This window comes from Sorex fumeus, unplaced genomic scaffold (assembly GCF_029834395.1).
Source record: "Sorex fumeus unplaced genomic scaffold, SorFum_2.1 ptg000020l, whole genome shotgun sequence".
Classification (NCBI taxonomy): domain Eukaryota; kingdom Metazoa; phylum Chordata; class Mammalia; order Eulipotyphla; family Soricidae; genus Sorex; species Sorex fumeus.
In genome coordinates, this window is record NW_026606077.1 from 20,780,942 (window position 1) to 20,798,683 (window position 17,742).

General features: G+C 41.4%; 1 protein-coding gene across 1 annotated transcript in view; it reads left to right on the plus strand.

The window, feature by feature from the left end:
* The window catches only part of AMPH (amphiphysin), a 262,010-nt gene that overhangs the window by 218,788 nt on the left and 25,480 nt on the right, over positions 1 to 17,742 (plus strand). The window contains exons 15-17 of the mRNA XM_056113455.1: positions 1,035 to 1,067; positions 6,796 to 6,843; positions 11,355 to 11,465. Of these exons, the coding sequence (XP_055969430.1) occupies positions 1,035 to 1,067; positions 6,796 to 6,843; positions 11,355 to 11,465 (192 nt within the window). The remainder of the gene's footprint in view (positions 1 to 1,034; positions 1,068 to 6,795; positions 6,844 to 11,354; positions 11,466 to 17,742) is intronic.

Genomic DNA, 17,742 nt, shown 5'->3' on the forward strand with positions numbered 1-17,742 from the left:
TGGTTGATTTACTAGTAAACGTATGTGGGAAACAAGCAACTGCTAGTGGCTGGGAGCAGAGCCAGGCAATGACTTTGTCGTTGGCCCTGGGAGCTTCCCAGGATGCCAGCACGGAGAGTCCCACTAGTCCCCAAGACAATGAAGTCAGCAACTCAGATTTATCTGAAGATGAAATTGCTAACCAGAGATATGGATTGTTGTACCAAGAACTAGAGGCTGATAAAGAAGAGGTACTTACCCCAGTCTGTAGAGTAGACTAGCCAAGACTTTTGTAGGTTCTGTCTCTCCTCATGTCTTCCTCCACTACATTGTCCAACTCTTTCTTCTCAACGCCTGCCTCATCTCCTCAACAGATTGCCATGTTCCTTTTCAGATCTGTGCACATCAAATGCAAATAGGTTGACAAAAGCACAGACATGTCCACAATACAGAAAGATTATGCTGAGAATCAGTTTGTGTTCTCGTTACTGTACTTATTCTTCCTACCTTTATTTTTATTATTGCACTAAAACTAGGTAGAACACATTGATTTATTGTTCCTAATTTATTCCCGTCCAATAAGGAAACATCAAATGGTTTTTACGCTCTCCAGTAGAAGCAATAGTATCAAATTTTTTCGTCAATATGATTAGAGGAATGGTACAAATACTACTTTAGCATTATCTTTTTTTAAAATATTTTTTATTGAGGCACCTTTATTTACAAAGTTATTCATATTTTAACAATATCTTAATGGCCCGGAAAGGTAACTTCTTGAACCCTCATGGTTCCTATCAGGAATCATTTTCTCACTACTAAGAATGTGAGTTTTGGCTAGCACTAAACCACACCAGCAGTAATTGTAAATATAATTGCTTCTTTTGTCAACCTATTTAAAATACAGTATGGCTTTTTGTATTTCCTAAGTACTTCTAAGTTATTACCTTTTATATTTTAAAATTTGTAGTGTCTTTACTTTCCACTTGTCTGATAAATATGTATTGATCCTACAAAGAGATGGAAAATATAACATTCCCTGATTTTCATTTATTTAGGCTTCTGGTGGTTCATTTAATGGATTTACCCAGGTAAGCATTGATTTGATTGCAAAACCTATGTGTTGAGGAGGATGAAAAAAATTTTAATATGTGAATCTCTATTTATATATTTCTCTAATATAGCAAAGTGATCAAACTTGTCAGAGTAAAATTTTATGCCACTACTTAGAAATCCAATAATGGAAACAGTAGCAATATGGACATTTTAGAGATGCTGTGAAGATGAAAAGAGATATGCATGCAGAACCACAGCCCCAATACTTACTCAGTATCCCATAACTGTAATAAAAAGTCGCTAATTTTATTAGCTAAACTATAGAATTCCGCTGATTTCTCTGCTAGAAAAGATAGCCTGTCTTGACCTGAGAACTACACTAGATTTAACTATTGGGAAAGAGGACCCAGGACTCATATCAAACTAATGATATGAGTCTGTAGAAAATCTACAAGATTTTTGTTTGGATGTTTTTTGTTTTGTTTTATTTGAGAAGTTTTTTGGGATTTTTGGTGTGTTTTTTTTTTCTTTGAGTAGTCACACCTGGTGATTGCTCCTGGCTCTGCATTCAGGAATTACTCCTTGTGGTGTTCTGAGGACTATACGGGATGCTGGGATCTAAACCAGGTTAGCTACATACAAGGCAAGTACATTGCCTTCTGTACTCTCTCTGGTCAAAAAAAATTCTACAATATTTTTAAGAGTAAACTGTTACAGATTCATTGGTGCCCTATTACATAGAACATCACTTTTTCAGAAAGTGATCGCAGCATCAGAAGCTTTAGGGAAAATGTTCAGTAGTGCAGATAATACAATTGTTTCCTTGAGAGCACGTGGGGCGTCCAGGGTGGTGCCCTGCTTACTGCCTATGTTACAACAGATGAACACATTAGACAGCCTCAGACTAACAGACTGGGATTCAGGAGCACCTCACACAGAGATGTATCTTGGTAAATGCTTTGTTTAAGAATATTAAACATGGATAATGTCTTGATTTTAGCGTTTAGAGTTGCTCTGTGTAAAATTTTGACAGCTTTTCCCCGTAGTGTCTATAAAAAGCGGAACACCCTGTAGGCTGCTCACTCTGTGTGTATGTGAGGGACTGGGTTTGTTCCCTGACACAGCACGAAAACAAAAGGAAACACCCACATACAGATACATACAGAAAGGAAAAACAGGACACCTTTTCTGTTTACAGACTTTTGAATTTATGAAGATTTCTATAATGTCTTACACTTTTTTTGCAACTGCCAGGTCAAATGATTTTTTTCTTTTTCTTTTGTCACCATGATTTACAATATATCTTTTTATATGTTGGTTTTTGGCACACATCCAGAGGAGCTCAGGGCTTACTCCTATCTCTGTGCCAGGGGTCAATCCTGGAATCAGTCAGGGTACCTTATGCGGTGCCAGAGATTGACCTGCATCAGCCACATACAAGGCCATTGCCTTACCCATTGTACTGTCTCTCCAGCTATTTTTAATTTTAAAACTTCAAACAGCCATTTTTTTTGTTTCTTAGAGGTGAATACCTTTACCTCTTTAGCAAAGTCTGTGGTATCACCTTATCTGTGTGCATAACTTTCTTATCATGATTTCTCAAGTATTATTGGTTAATTGATCTCTGGAAAATGAAGACTTTACAGCACTCCAGCCTCTCTCCTGTCCTGCTGCCAGCAGGATTCCTCTCATCCAGCAAGCCAGCCAGACTGCAATAAACTAACATTGATGTAAACGCTGCAGGTGGTTGTCATTAAGTTACATCCCCCTTATGCCAACCTTTCCCCTGCAGAGTTCACTGTGGGTCTTATTTGCTTGTTGGTTATTTTGCTTGGTTTTCTAGGACTTATCAGTTCAGCTCCAGACCATGGAGTGTGTGTGTGTGTGTGTGTGTGTGTGTGTGTGTGTGTGTGTAGTTGTATATGTAGTTGATAACATAGTTATAATACTGTTAACATTTTTGTTCTTGATGTATCTGGTTGCTGCACCCGTCACTCCCAGAGTGCTGAGACTCTCCACCATTGTTCCTATGTCACGTCTAGTCGGCCTCTTCGTCCCCTCTTTCACTGCTTCATAATCTATTTGTGATCCAAGACCAAGATTTGTCTTTGTTCACTATTGCCTGTGTCCTTGTTTGGTCTGTTCACTATCGCCTGTGTCCTTGTTTGGTCTGTGTGTTTTGCTCAGATGAGTGAGGTTATGCAGTATTTGTCCTTCAATTAGCATGATGCCCTCCCATACCCAACACACTGAGTAGTTTTGTCTTTCCTTAAAGCTGCATAGTATTCCATTGTGAATATATACCACAACTTCTGTTTTCATACATCTAATGCTGGACATTTATTTTGTTTCCATGCCCTGACTATTGTAACAAGCACTACAGTCAGTGTGAATATATAATTTAAAATTAATCTTTTTGTGTTGGGGATAGATGCCAAAAAGTGGAATCACAGGGTTATATGGAAGTTCTGTTCTTACTTTTTTTTCTTTTTTTTTGCTTTTTGGGTCACACCCGGCGATGCTCAGGGGTTACTCCTGGCTCATGCACTCAGGAATTGCTCCTGGCGGTGCTCGGGGGACCATATGGGATGCTGGGAATCGAACCTGTGTCAGCCATGTTGGCTGCGTACAAGGCAAACGCCCTACCCGCTGTGCTATTGCTCCAGCCCCTGTTCTTACTTTTTATAAAATTCTACATGCTGTTTTCATAGAGGCTAAGCCAGACAACATTATCACCACCAGCCAGTGTCCTCTCATTTTGTGGGGACACATTAAATATCTGGTTTCCTCTTCTTGAAGAACTAGCCTGTTTCTGCTTTCAGATGGCCCTTGTCTCAGCTGGCAACTCCAGGGCGAGTCCCTGCTGGACCACTGTCTCCAAGGCCTCTTAAATGGATCCCAGGGATTGCTTACAGCCTCTTTCTGCACACTTCTTTCTTCACACAAAATTGCTTATTTGTGGCTTAATTCCTCTATTAAGACACAGCCTATCTAAAAGTAACACACACCATTCTGAAATTTCCAGAGAAAAGTGGCGTAAAACGTCTGCACACCTGAAATTGTCTCTTTTTCCTTACACATTATGAACTGTTAGCTTGTATGTCACATTTAAAGTTATAATTTTTTCCTTAAAGTTTTGAAGGCAATGTTCAACATAGTTTGTCATTTTCTTTCTTACTCATCCAACTCCTCAAAATGATTGTTCACTTTATTTTCTAATTTCCAATGTCTGTGTGTGAATACTGGTTTTTCAATAGCATTCTCTTGTTATGTCATGACTACATCATCCATTATATCTATAATAATATAAATACTAATATTTTTGAGGGGTTTCTTCTACTTAGATCTTTGTTTTTCCACTTGCTTTTTAACTCTTTGGTCTCTTCTTCCTTGAGAGTTTTCTCAAATATATGATAAGCTGGAGAGCATGCCCTGCATGTGAAGCTTATATTCATACATAAAAGTAAGGCACGGAAGAAATCAGTGACAAAGAAGTTGCTCAAATAAGTACACCTCTTTGGCAGTAGCCATTGTTCTGGGATTTACCAGTTCATCCTTCCTGTCAAGAGCTGCTGACATCACCTGACATCAGATATTCAGCATCTCATTTTCTTGAAGTCAGATTTCCCGTCTCTTGTCTGGGGGGGTTGCCGGATGATAAAGACAGCCTCTCTGAACAGGGAAGAATTTGTGCATCTGAGAGTTGAAGGAGAGAGATTCACGTTCCCAGTCATTTTTATGAAAATTGTAACCTAATTCTGCTATTTTCCTAACATGCCTCTGCCTTCCACCTTAACTCTTGTCTGAAGGTGTGCTGTTTGCCCTTTGTGGAAATCATCTCAAGCCCTGTTCTGGGGGGTGGCATTATATCACTTTTCAGAGAGATGAAAATAGCATGAATAACTGGTTTCTTGTTCTTTCTGTCTTTTCTTTCTCCACATCTGTCTGTGCTGAGGGACCACTTCTGGTAGAGCTTAGAGGACCATTCATGGTGCTGGAGATGGAACCCAAGTTAGCCGCACATAAGGCAGTCACCTTTCCTGCCATGTTGCCCTCCAGACCCCAGTTCTCTTCTCTTTATTGGCACCATAACTTCTACTGTCTATGACCCCCATATTTCTAATTCTAAACACATTGGGACTGCTGAGTTTAAAATGAATTGCTTCTTGGCATTTCTTATATCACCACAGACACAGATTTTTTTTGACCCACCAAATTAATGTTCATTTATATTTCTCAGTTCCAAAATTTTGTTGCTTTTATCATTAGTTTGATGATTCATATTATTATGAGATTTTGACTTTTAAAAACTCACTTTTTTAAGAGTATCTACAATCTCCAACCAGTTGGAGTGCATGTGTGGTATGCAGAGGTCCCAGATTTGATTCTCTGGCACCATATGTTCCCCAGGCACCATGGAACAGTCTTAGCACTACTGGGGCTGAAGACAAAAAAAAAAAAAGTTTCTGTACTGTTTGCAGGTTTGGATTCTTAAGGTAACAATTAATTGCCAGAGTTAAATCCCTTTTCTTTACCAAACATCACTAACTTATTTTTTCTGTTGGGATTTTCTGATGTCAGATTCGGTAGTCAAGTTATTTTCTTGAACTTCTTAGGTCACTCAGAAAAGATTGCTCTGATCTTGATTGATAAGTTCCAGTTCTAGCTCCCAATATAATGAAACACATATTCTCTGAAAGATCACTATTCCCTCCAATTTTTTTCTGCTTGATTACATTTTAAAGATCATTGAACATATAAAAGTTTGAAGCTATGACTCATAATTCCCCCATCGCAATGACCCTTGGGTGATAGGGTGAGATCAGATATAATACTTGAAATTTTACATTTGTAGCATAGAGTCACTTAATTCTGATGCACTGTGTCAGAAGTTGCTCACCCAAGATGTCCCTGAGGACCCTGACCTTTATTTTTTTTTCTTTTCTTATATTTATTTATTGAATCACTGTGGGAAAAGTTACAAAGCTTTCAGGTTTAACTCTAGGTCATACAATGATCAAACATCTTTCCCTTCACCAGTACTCATTTTTCACCACCAAGAACCCCCCTCCCACCCCGCCCAATGCCTGTGAGGCAGATGGTTTCTACTTAACCCTCTCTCTACTTTGATCACATTCATTATTTTGACAAAAGATGCACCGTTATTGTTTAGAATTTCCTCCCAAGACACTGGCCTTTATTTCCTGATATTTATCCCTATTATAGTCCACTGACTCAGATTTACACATTTTCCTTTTCTTTTTTTTAATTAAAGAGCCATGATTTCCAAACTTACTGATAGCTGCATTCTAGGCTATTCTACAATAATTCAACACCAGCCCCTCCATCAGTGTCACTTCCTTCCACTAGTGTTCCCAGATTATTGTTAAAAGCTACTATAAAAAAGTACGTTTGAAGTCAGAGAGAGTGCAGCAGGTAAGATTCCTACCTTGCATTTAGCCAACGAGGATTTGACTTCACACAGCACAGCAGAACCCCCTGAGCTCCCAGGAGTGATCCCTGAGCACAGGGCAAAGGGTAAGCCCCCAGTACAGCCAGGTATGACCCACACCACAGCCCCCGCCCCATTACTTTTAAATTTTTTGACTTTAAAGAAAATATTAAAAAAGTATTTTATGTATTTTCTGACAAAGCTGATGGACCCTAATTTATATTTGTGGGTTTCTGGGGATTTTTTTTTAAATAGCAAATTAACTGAAACCTTTAAAATTTGTAATCTTCTATTTCCTTCCCAACTTTCAGCCTCAGGACACTTCATTATTCACGATGCAGACAGCCATCAGCAACTTGGTAAATTGATTTGGGTTTGTGATTTGGAAAAGTTATGCATTGCCAACTATTTTGTTGCTCATTCTAGGCTCTCTGGAGTCTGAAATTTAGTTTCTACATCACTTCTTTTTCAAAAGTATATAGAAAGAAGAATTGTGACCAAATCTTAGTGTAATTTATATATTTTTTTAATTTTGTGTGAGTTACTCTCAAGGTGCAGTCAGAGCCCCCCAAACCCCTCCTGTCTCAGAGACTTTAGGAGAGCATGTGGTGCTGGAACTAGAATCAGCCTCCTTGGCCTCTGTGCTGTCTTCCTGGACCTTGATCTGCATCAATGTGGTCACTGTGGAGAAGGCTTAGGGATCCCAGTGGGAACAAAGTCTCATAACCAGAGACCTCGCTGGACCACATTAAGCCCATGAGAGACGTCGATGTTTCTGTATGACAATAAGCTACAGGATTAAAGATGAAGTTGCTTTAAGAATCCGAGCTTCAGGGGCCAGAGCAATAGTACAGCAGGTAGGGTATTTGCCCTGCATGCAGCCAGCCTGGGTTTGATCCTGAATGGACTAGAAGTCATCATTGAGCGCAGAGCCAGGAGTGAGCCCTGAGCACCACAGCTCCACCGGGTGTGCCTCACCACCGCCCCTACCCGCCCCCACCACATGCTTCAGTATAGATCTTTGACTTTGCTTTAATCTTGGGCTCTCTCTTTCTCCTCTACATTGTGAGTTAAAAGAACTAATGCATAGTAACATGTGATGCTTACTGAGAACTGCGAGGAAACAGGAAGCAGGCAGGGTCGCTCCTGGTGCTCAGGAGATGCTTCCATCAGTGGTGCTGAGTTGCGGGGACCCTTCTGAGCAGCAGTTTGCTGGTAAGGTGGAGTCAGAGCACCGCCAGCATCTCCAGCACGAGAGCAGCGCAGCAGCCCTGAAGCCTGCAGTGAGAGCTGTTTGCAGGAACGGGTGGAATTGTCCAGGCTTCTGGCTTTCACACTGCAAATCTAGGTGTTTAAGCACAAAGAGTTTTTCTTTGTAGGTGATTTCACTTTTAATTAAGGAATTCTCTTCTGGAAAATTTATCTTGAAGGTTAATTTGACCTTCTCAAAGTCAGATCAATATCTTTGATACCATGTAGATAGGTTACCCTATATTTTTGCCATTTGAGTAGGCAGGTAAAAGGTGGCATTTCTATGGCCTTCCAATAAGGGTCACAGTGCCGAAATGCTTCTCATATACATAGTACTAATGGAAGCAGAGATGGTCCTGTTTTAGGATCCCTTGTGAATAGCATTTTTAATTGTCAGTTGTGAACAGGGTACCATAAATGGAAAAAAATTGGAATAAATGGAAGCACAAAGGGTTGTAATCACTACAATGACAGAAAAGATGGAGGTAAAGAATTCTGCAGTGTTTAAATTTCTCTAAAGATCACCTTGTCCACCATAGCTGATTTGAGGAGTTCCCATAGTCTGCCCTCTGCTTCTCTCTCTCTCTCTCTCTCTCTCTCTCTCTCTCTCTCTCTCTCTCTCTCTCTCTCTCTCTCTCTTCATCCCTGCCTCTCTCCCCCTCACCCTGCTCAGGGCTCACTCCTCTGTGTACAGATTCACTCTGGCAGGCTTGGGGGACCCTATGCAGTGCGAGCGATGGTGCTGAGGTCTGTGGCATGCAGGGCAAGCATCCTTCCTGCTGTACTGTTTCTCTAGCCCCTGCCCTCCCTTCTATTCAGGGCATCTCCCCTTTGGATTGGCAAGCTGGCTTTGTCATTCCCCACATTGCATTTGCTTTTGCGTTGGACTTGCCTCTTGAGAAATAAATCACAGTGAAGGTCACACAAGCTCTTTGCAGGAGCGGGGCCATTTCCAAACATTTGGTACATTGGCTGTTCAGAACAGGGCAGAGGTTGCATTTGGGAGTCAGCTCCACATCTCCCCAACCTGCTCCTTATGGCCCCACATCCCACTGGATACAAGATTAAATCTTTTCAAATCTGCAAATCTTGATGAGGGTTCAGGTTCTCTGTAGCCTCTGAGGTTCTCATTGATGCACGACTACAAGTAGGGCCATAAGAAAATCGCCTTATCAGAATGTAACAGATGCTTACGCTCACTCTCCTAACCCATCTGCTTTGCTCTACACCAGCCTACCTTTATTATCGCAGATACACTCAAAGGTGCACATCAGGGCTAACCTGATTTTGTTTGAAAAGAGGAATTTTATTTCTGAGCTCTCAAAGCACAGTGGAATCCTTGCTGCAGCTTAGAGTACGACTCTCCTTGAAAGGTATAATCATCTGTACTCAAGAAAACAATCACAAGGCCTTACCTGCCTCTCCTGCATGCTCTAATGAGGATGGCAGGATGTTGCCCCATTTGCTGTTTGTTGAAAGGCTCAAAGTGGTTGAAGTACAGCATGATTTTAATAGGAGTATTATATTTCTTGATGCAAGATTTACCTTAGTTTTTCTTTCAACCTTAGCAAAATATATATAATTTTAAATTTTCTTAGAAGGAATGGAAAGTGAGTTCTCTTTCCAAATTTGAGCAACAGATTTTAGATGCGATCATGTTATAGTTTATCCTTACTCTTTAATGAGTTGTACTTTTTGGTCTGAAATGGAAATAGACACATTATAATGCAATATTGTGCGATCTAGTGAATGTTATAATATAATGAAGGAACGTCTCATCCTAGTACCTCTGATGATATAGTTGTGTTGTATTGTGCAATTTCAGAAAGAAAAATTAGACATTTATAAAATCACCTTATTTATTCTTGCCTTTGTAAAACTTCATATTTTCTTTAGACTGTCAGGACACCCAGAATCTGATGCAAATACCATTTTACATTTTATCTCTATTTTATAGACAATATAAATTTATTAAACTCACATTTTGAAACTTCTCTTTGTTCCTCCACTGGCTTCATACTGCCTCTGCTGCAAGCATTCAGCCGTCTGCTGATGGAGTGCTGGGTGCTTGGTTAAATCATCCTTCAACTCCTTTGCTGTGCATTCATTTGCTGAGAGCATGTTTCCTCAAATTATAATAAGAGCATCCCCTGAGAGCTAATGCCTGTTTGCTGCCAGGAACACTTGCTCCATCACAGAGGGAATTCTTGAACTATCAAAGTGAGGTCTTTTCCCTAAAGGACTCCGGAGAGTATATTAGAATGAATTCTTTCTTATTCTTTATCAAAAAACAGCGTCAGATCACTTCTTACAAGTTATGAAATCCCACTGAAAAATTGGATCTGTGCAGATTCCTCTACCAGAATGTTCCTTAATTTTATTATGTCCTTTGAGGAAGAGGGGATATTCTCATACCAGCATGACAGTGGAGGATTCCGTGGAAGGCACAAATAACTGTTCCCATTGTTATATGTATTATGTATATCCATTATTGGATATTCATTGTTCATTGTCTCCTATCTCATCATAACTTCCATATGAACATGTCATATATGCTAATTTAGAAAGATGAACAAAACTTGGGTTGGCTTTTGGTAGCTTACTGTGAGTTTGACTAAAGGTAGTGATTTCTACAAAGTATTCATTGGAGATTTACCTCGGAAAAAGCATTAAACTTTCTTACAGTTGTCTTGATAGAGAAAATGGTTTAATGTTCCCTGTAATGGTTCTCCAATTACTGAAGTAAGCACGCCCAATAAATATATTTGAGTGTGTTCATCAAAATTAGCAAGAGTAGAGGCATTAGCTGTGGTATTCTTAATGACCTACTATTTATTATCAATATTGCTAATTTTAGCACTGAAAATATGTTGGCGAGAAGCGGCCAGAAGCCTCATCAGCAAAGCCTCTGGTTTGGATGCTGAGAAAGCAGAGTGGGAGGAAAACCCTCTGTTGTACACACAGGGAATAGACCAGTGTGTAGGGAGCATGCCCCGTGCTTCCTTATGGCATTGCTTTATTGTATGAAGCAAATAGATTGCCACAGATTTTGTTGGTGGGAAAAGCAGAGAAAGAACTGAGCAGGAATGTTCAGGGCAGTACAGTATCTCAAGACTCTGGGGCTTGTCTGCATTGCCAACCCAACGGGGAAACTGTAGTTTCTTACTCAGGCAAACTGATACATTTGAGTCAGAATATTGGACTAACAATTCAACTTTTTTGGTACAATACATATCAGTAGATCTGAGCAATCCCCAGAATTTATATCCCAAGAGCTCTTCCTCTCTACTTCCAACTGCAAATGTAGAACTCTTAGAATCTCCTTTCTCTCTGCTTAATCACAAAAGTACTGTTGTTGGATCTCTTACTCGTCAGAATGTTGCCGGTAAGTAGATGAGAAGCAGAACCTCCAGCATAATGACTGTTCTTGACGCAGTGCTACAGGAAGAGTTCGTTCCTAGATCTTTTCACTCTATAGAGGTCCAAATGCCCAACATGGGGCTTTGATAAGACTCAGATTTCAAAATGCCATGTGCGACACAGATGATGAAAGAAATCTCCATTATGTTAGCATTTCTCATATGGAATCTCTTCCCTCTAACCCTCAAACCAAACAAAGGCTGAGTCAGAACCTGCTCCACTCACTGAGCCAACTGCAGAGGAGCCGCTGGCCGCTGGACCAGAACCTGGACTGGACACCCAAGCTGAGGAGCCCATAGAAGGGGCAGCAGTGAGTACCCTTCCCTCTGCAGCCCTGCGGACCTCCTCCTCACACTCTCCCTTTCCATGCATGCATCCCTCGGGCCAGGTCTCCCCCCAGATCTCATGTCTCCCGAGTTTAAACTCACCTTCATTTCTTTGCAAGGGAAACTGCATTTTTTTTCTTTTATTAAAAAAAAAAAAGATATCCAGGCCAGATCTGATGACTACGAATCTTCTAGTACAGTGCTTATGGTGCACGTTATGTTGAGAATGCGCTGTCCTGAGTTCTTCATTCACCAGTACCTTGTGGCTTCTTAAGCATAAGAAAGTGTAGTTCTAGAGGTTCCTAAGCATCCCTGGGTTTGGGCCCAGAGACCTGAGAACCCCTGGGGCAGCCATGGAACCCACACAGGACCTCATTTTGGGAGTCCTAGCATTGAATGCAGCATCACCAGCAGTGGCCCCAGGGCTCCTGAGGTCTACCTGGGAGCATCTATCTCTAAACAAAGCAAAACCTTTCATGCAGTAAAAGGTTTGGTCTTCAGGAAGTTCCTCAGCACCTTTGATGCTGGCTGATGTTCTCCTCTGGATAGAGGTAGGTTCTCAAACTCACAGATGGCCACGTTGGTTCATACTGTGCTCTGCCCATGACATTGGAATTAGACACTTTAGTTAGACACTGAACTCCAGGGAGGCATCAACAGAGGATACTGACATTGTCTGTTGTACCTGCGTATTGGTTACTAGCAAGTTTTATAGGTTGATTATGGTCTAATATTGGTTAAATACCATATAACAAGCCCATAAATCTATAAAATCTTAATCTGTGAGATTATTTGCTCAAAATCAACACTGATTCTCTCTAGAGAGACCTTGAGGTTTGCCCAGGAGGGAGACTCACCTCTCTGTCTAGAAATTGCCTTTTTTCCACAATTTCATGTTGACCCATCATAAACAGAAATGAGCTGAGTGAAAAATCATAGTGTACTGGTTAGCAGAGTGCCCCTGAGAGGAAATGTAAAAACCAAGGTTAATGTAATCCAAGGTCTGTGGAGAGTGAAAAGTGTACTTAAAAATTACAAGTTAAATGTCTCCCGGGATTTTCAGTTTACTACAGCCTTCCTAGGACTCAGAGAGAGAAGGAAACCTATTTCCCTATTGCCAAATATAAGTGTCAGGATTAGACAACTACAGAAATAAAAGTCCCGTTGCTTGTTTTTGGTTCCTTGGGTCATTTTACTGGGTTATGTCATCTTTCAGACCATAGTATATTAATAGAGTTGAAAAATAAATAGGACAAGGTAGTGATGGAAAGTAAAAATTCAAGAATCACTCAAGAATAAGCATGATATTTTAAGCATCCACTTAAACACAGACAGTCTGATCAAGTCTTGTAGAGGAAACGAGACCTATGTTCCAGTGGAGTGAGTCTCCCTAGAGGTGCTGTTTGCACAGAACAGTCACCTAGAAGCTTCTCACCCCAGCACCCAGGGATGTTCTTTTCTTTTCCCGCCAGATTCACTATAGATCTCAAGGACTTAGTGCAGATAGGACTTTCTCATTAGGGTCAAACTATGATCTGTCCATTCATACAGTTGGTGCAGTTTACTATTTCAACCACAATTCACAAGGTAATTTGTTTTGTAAAGATTCTCATACTGCACCAGAGTAGTAGTACAGCAAATACCTGCCTGGTGTGCGACTGACCCAGTTTCAACCCCTGGGACCCCACACTGCCAGGAGTAAGCCCTGAGCACCACCAGCTGTAGCCCCAAAACAAACAAAAATGAAAGAAAAGGCACTGTGCCAGGCATTAGAAAGATACTGAGTAGTTTTAGGTTTGGAGCTCAAAACTGTGGCTTCTCTTCTGAAGTTCCTGGATTCCTGATTTGAGTCACAGCATCCTCAGCGTTTTACCTCATGTGGGTTCTATGCCATGTCTGCTAAGCAGGAAGTCTAGGGCCATCAAGGGTTTGAACAATACCACTTGCTGTTACTGGAGAGATTTGGAAGGACGTGTTGACCTCTGTGATGCCCCCTCTCAGGAAGCTATACCTTTCAAACCACCCTTATTTTAACAAACTCTGGTAAGGTGGATTGTTTTGCTTTTTTCCAGAATCCTAGATCATTTTTCTCCTCTTTATTTATTTTTTTAATTTTGGGCTTTTGAGGTCACACCCAACTGTCACAGGACTTTCTCCAGGCTCTGTGCTCAGAGATCACTCCTCAGGGTGCTCCAAGGACCAGAGGTGGTGCCGGGGGGTCGAGCCCAGGTCAGCCATGTTCAGGGCAGATGCCCTCCTCACTACACTCTCTTCGGCCACATCATTTGTTTTCCTATAGAAACTTTAATAGTCATCAGTTACCTAATATATTGTAGTATCACTGTATCACTGTCATCCCATTGGTCATCGAATTACTCAAGCGGGTACCAGTAACATCTCTATTCCTCCCAACCCTGAGATTTTAGCAGCCTCTTCTTACTCATCTTTTCCCAACGATTGGAGGCTCTTTCAGGGTGAGAGGAATGAGACCTATTGTCATTACTGTATTTGGCATATTGAACATGCCACGGGGAGCTTGCCAGGCACTGCCAGTGTGGGGGGATACTCTTGGTAGCGTGCCAGGCTCTCTGAGAGGCATAAATGGGGCGGAAGTGTCTTATAATGTGTCTCGAGGCTGCTTCCGACTGTGCAGTCCGGAGAGTGGCCTGGAGCGTGGTGGTGGTTGAACCGTGGAGATCGACTGCTGGGGCTGGGTCCCTTGGGTTCGGGAGGGCTCTCACCCACCCCACAGCCTGGCTCGGAGTCCAGTGGCATGGTTCTGAGAGCCTCCTTTTATACTCCCGTATGGGAGGAACATCCGTGAGTTCTGGAAGGTGGCCAATGAGGAGATTATCTGGTTCCTTTGACAGGGTGTGGCTTATGGGTGTGATCCCTGAGTCAGGGTGTTATCTCTTCCCTGGGGGAAATGATGTGGCTTATGGGTGTGATCCCTTAGTAAGGGTGTGGCTTAAGGGTGTGATCCCTTCCCTGGGGGAAGCAGGCAGAAGATTTCTGTTCTGGGTCCCCTTGAGTTCAGAGTCCAAGGTCACAAAGTTCCACATTATATGGTACTTCATTGTTGCGTGAGGCTTGGCCTGAGTGTCTGGAGAGTGGCCTGGAGCATGGAGGTGATTGGGCAGTGGAGGTCATACTATACGTATTCTAAATGTGCACTATTAATAACCATTTAAACAAAGAGTAGTAGAAGTACTTAACACCATATTGGGTAAAAACTGCCATTATTAAAACCAGTTTTTGAAATATTATCTAAAAAGGTTTTTGGAAGAATTCTTTATCTAGCAGATATTTAAACCCCAGAGCTTATAAGTGAATGCTAGAGAATTTAAAAATATGTATCCTTTGTGAAACACAAGGCAGATAGTAGCTTCTCAGGAAGGATCCGTGTTCCTCCTCCTGGTTCCTCCTCCTGATTGGTGGGGAGGAAGGGTAGGTTGGGATTTCACCTGAGCAGTGTTCTCCACAGAGAAGTTTTTCTCCATCCTCAGAGGAGCGAATGCAGTGGCAGGAAGTGAGACAGGCTCTCGCAGCAGCCTGCTTTGCCCAGCGCTTACCAGAGCAGCTTCGTGAAAGTACCTTCCATGTTTTTTAAATTCACATCCTTGAATAAAGTTTTGTTCTTCTCCCTGTTCTCGATCTATAAAAATATATCTCATAAAAGCTCTCTCTTTCTCCAATAAAACTTATCATTTCTTCTTATCATAATAGAATAGTTTTGCTATTGTCCTTTGCTAATGAAAGTCTTTGTTCTTGCTGTATGTGTGCTATTTAGTTGTAAAGTTAAAATTCCACAGTGTCTGGAGTCTTAATTAGCAGAGTGACCACCATTGTCAGGATTGGGTTGACATGACCTTTTGAAGTCATCTATTTTTCAGCCCAAATGTCACACCACAGTTATTATTTTAATCCTTGACAGAGTACATTTCATCTGAAGTGAAATTGTGGTCTTATTTTTTAAAGAGACTAACGTGATTTGAAAACCAGGTCGTTTTTTTTTTTTTTTCAGTGCTTCACAAAGAAACCTAGGGCTTTCAAAAAAGTTTAATATTTTGGTTTCTGGTTTAATTCCTCTTACAGCAAACACTGTTAGTTTTTTTCCTTCAATGCCAGTTTTTGTCAGTATGTCTACAGGAGGTATTTTGAAAATCAACTCTGTTACTCCTTCAAATTTTCCATGTTCCAAGTTATGTAAGCTATTAAAATTTTCTCTAGATATAAAAATCATCAATTTTTATTTTGATATGTATATATTCAATCAGGTTAAGGAGTAAATAGCGATGATTTTAACCCACATTTATTCAATTTTCTTGTAGGAAAAAATGTATTTTTTTCTGTATTTCTGTCAAAGCATTTTTGGTCAAAGTAAACTAATTGCCTCTCTTCTTATTTTTCATAGAAATAATGTGCTGTAGTTAAATTTAAGATTAGCATTCCTTCTAAAACACACAGATGGCAGAAGTTGTTTATAAAGTCAGTGGGGTGGCCAGAGCAATAGTACAACAGGTAGGGCACTTGCCTTGCATGCAGCCAACCAGGTTCAACTCCCAGCACCCCATCTCGTTCCTGTAGATCACCAGTAGTGATTCCTTTGTCTCTTCCAGGGAACTAGCAGAGAAAAGGACAGTTATCTCCATAGGCCCACTCAGCTCTGTCACAAGGGACTAAGTCGGGATTTTTCTTCTCTCATCGTTTTTACCAGATCATAAGGAAAAGATGGAATCAGGCAAATCTAAAATGACTCTTAACAGAACAGAGAACAATTCCCCATCTCTCCTCACAGACATGGAATAAATGTGGGTTACCATCAGCAGACGTGGTCTGTCTCCGTCTCTGGAGATCAAGGCCACTGCCAGCACTAAGCTGCACTTGCGAGCCCCCTGCCCTGCCCCTGCAGCGCACACTGTCAAGCCCCTCTGAGCAGCCAGCGAGGGTAGAAGGCGTGAGTAGACGTGTGATTATATGTCAAATGAACTTTCAGTTTCCTATTGTGCTTTCACTCTTCAAGAGTCATTAGTTTGGTGAAGGGTACCTAGTGATATCTCATTTTTTTTAAGTTACTTTAAAAAAAATTTTTAGGAGCTGGAGAGATAGCACAGTGGGTAGGACATTTGCCTTGCACACGGCTGACCTGGGTTCGATTCCCAGCATCCCATATGGTCCCCTGAGCACCGCCAGGAGTAACTCCTGAGTGCAGAGCTGGGTGTGACCCAAAAAGCAAAAGAAAGAAAAAAATTTTTTAAACCACCATGAGATACACAGTTACAAGGTTGTTCATGATCAGGGTTTCAGGCATACAGTGTTCCAACACCCTCCCTTCACCAGCACACATTTCCCACCACCAATGTCCCGTTTGCCTCACCACCCCACCCATGTGTGTTTGGTGGTGATAGTGGTGGTTTGTGATGTTTTTCTTTTTTCTTTTTTTATCTTTTTTTAATGTAAAATTCACAAAATATAAAATTAATCTCTTTGGGGGCTGGTATTTTGGATCACCTCCAGCAGTGCTCAGAGCACTCCTGGCTGTGCTTGGGCGTCATTTCTGGCTGTGCTTGAGTGACCTTTAGTGCCAGGAATCAAAACCCAGCTCCTGCGTGCACATGCACATTCTGCCTGTTGCTCTGACTCTTCCACCCCACATTAATCATTCTAAAGTCAACAATTTGGTGACTTTAACACATTCCTGATGTTTTACAGCTACCACATCTGTCTACAGTTCCATAACATTCACACCTGGGAAGAAAATGTAGTTAAGCAGCTATATTCCCTGTGGACTTTTAGTCCTGGTCCCTCAAATTGCCAACCTGAATTTTGTGGATTTATCTACTCTGGATGTTTCATATAAGTAGAATTATACAGTATCCCACCCTTTGAGTCTGCAGTGGTGTATGTTTTAGTTACATGCTAAAATGTGCTGTGGCTTGACAATTTTTAAAACATGGCTTTTATTGCAATTAAATCCAAGATTAAGGAGCTTAAAAAGCAGCTGGAGGCAGTTTGTGGGTGTTACCTCAGGATCCCACCAGGGCCGGGGGGTAAGAGGGACTGGCTCATCCTTTATCCCGCGAGGCCCAGCATTTGCCTGGGCTTCTCACTGGGTTCTGGAAGATGGCGGCTGCCGGGCATCCTCGGGGGCAGGCGGAGGGACAGCACCTGCTCCCATTTGGAGTAGCCCGGCGAAATCTATCTGGTGCTAAGTCTGGAGGCATCTCGGTAGTGAGCTGCTTGGTTCCGAGATCCTTTTGT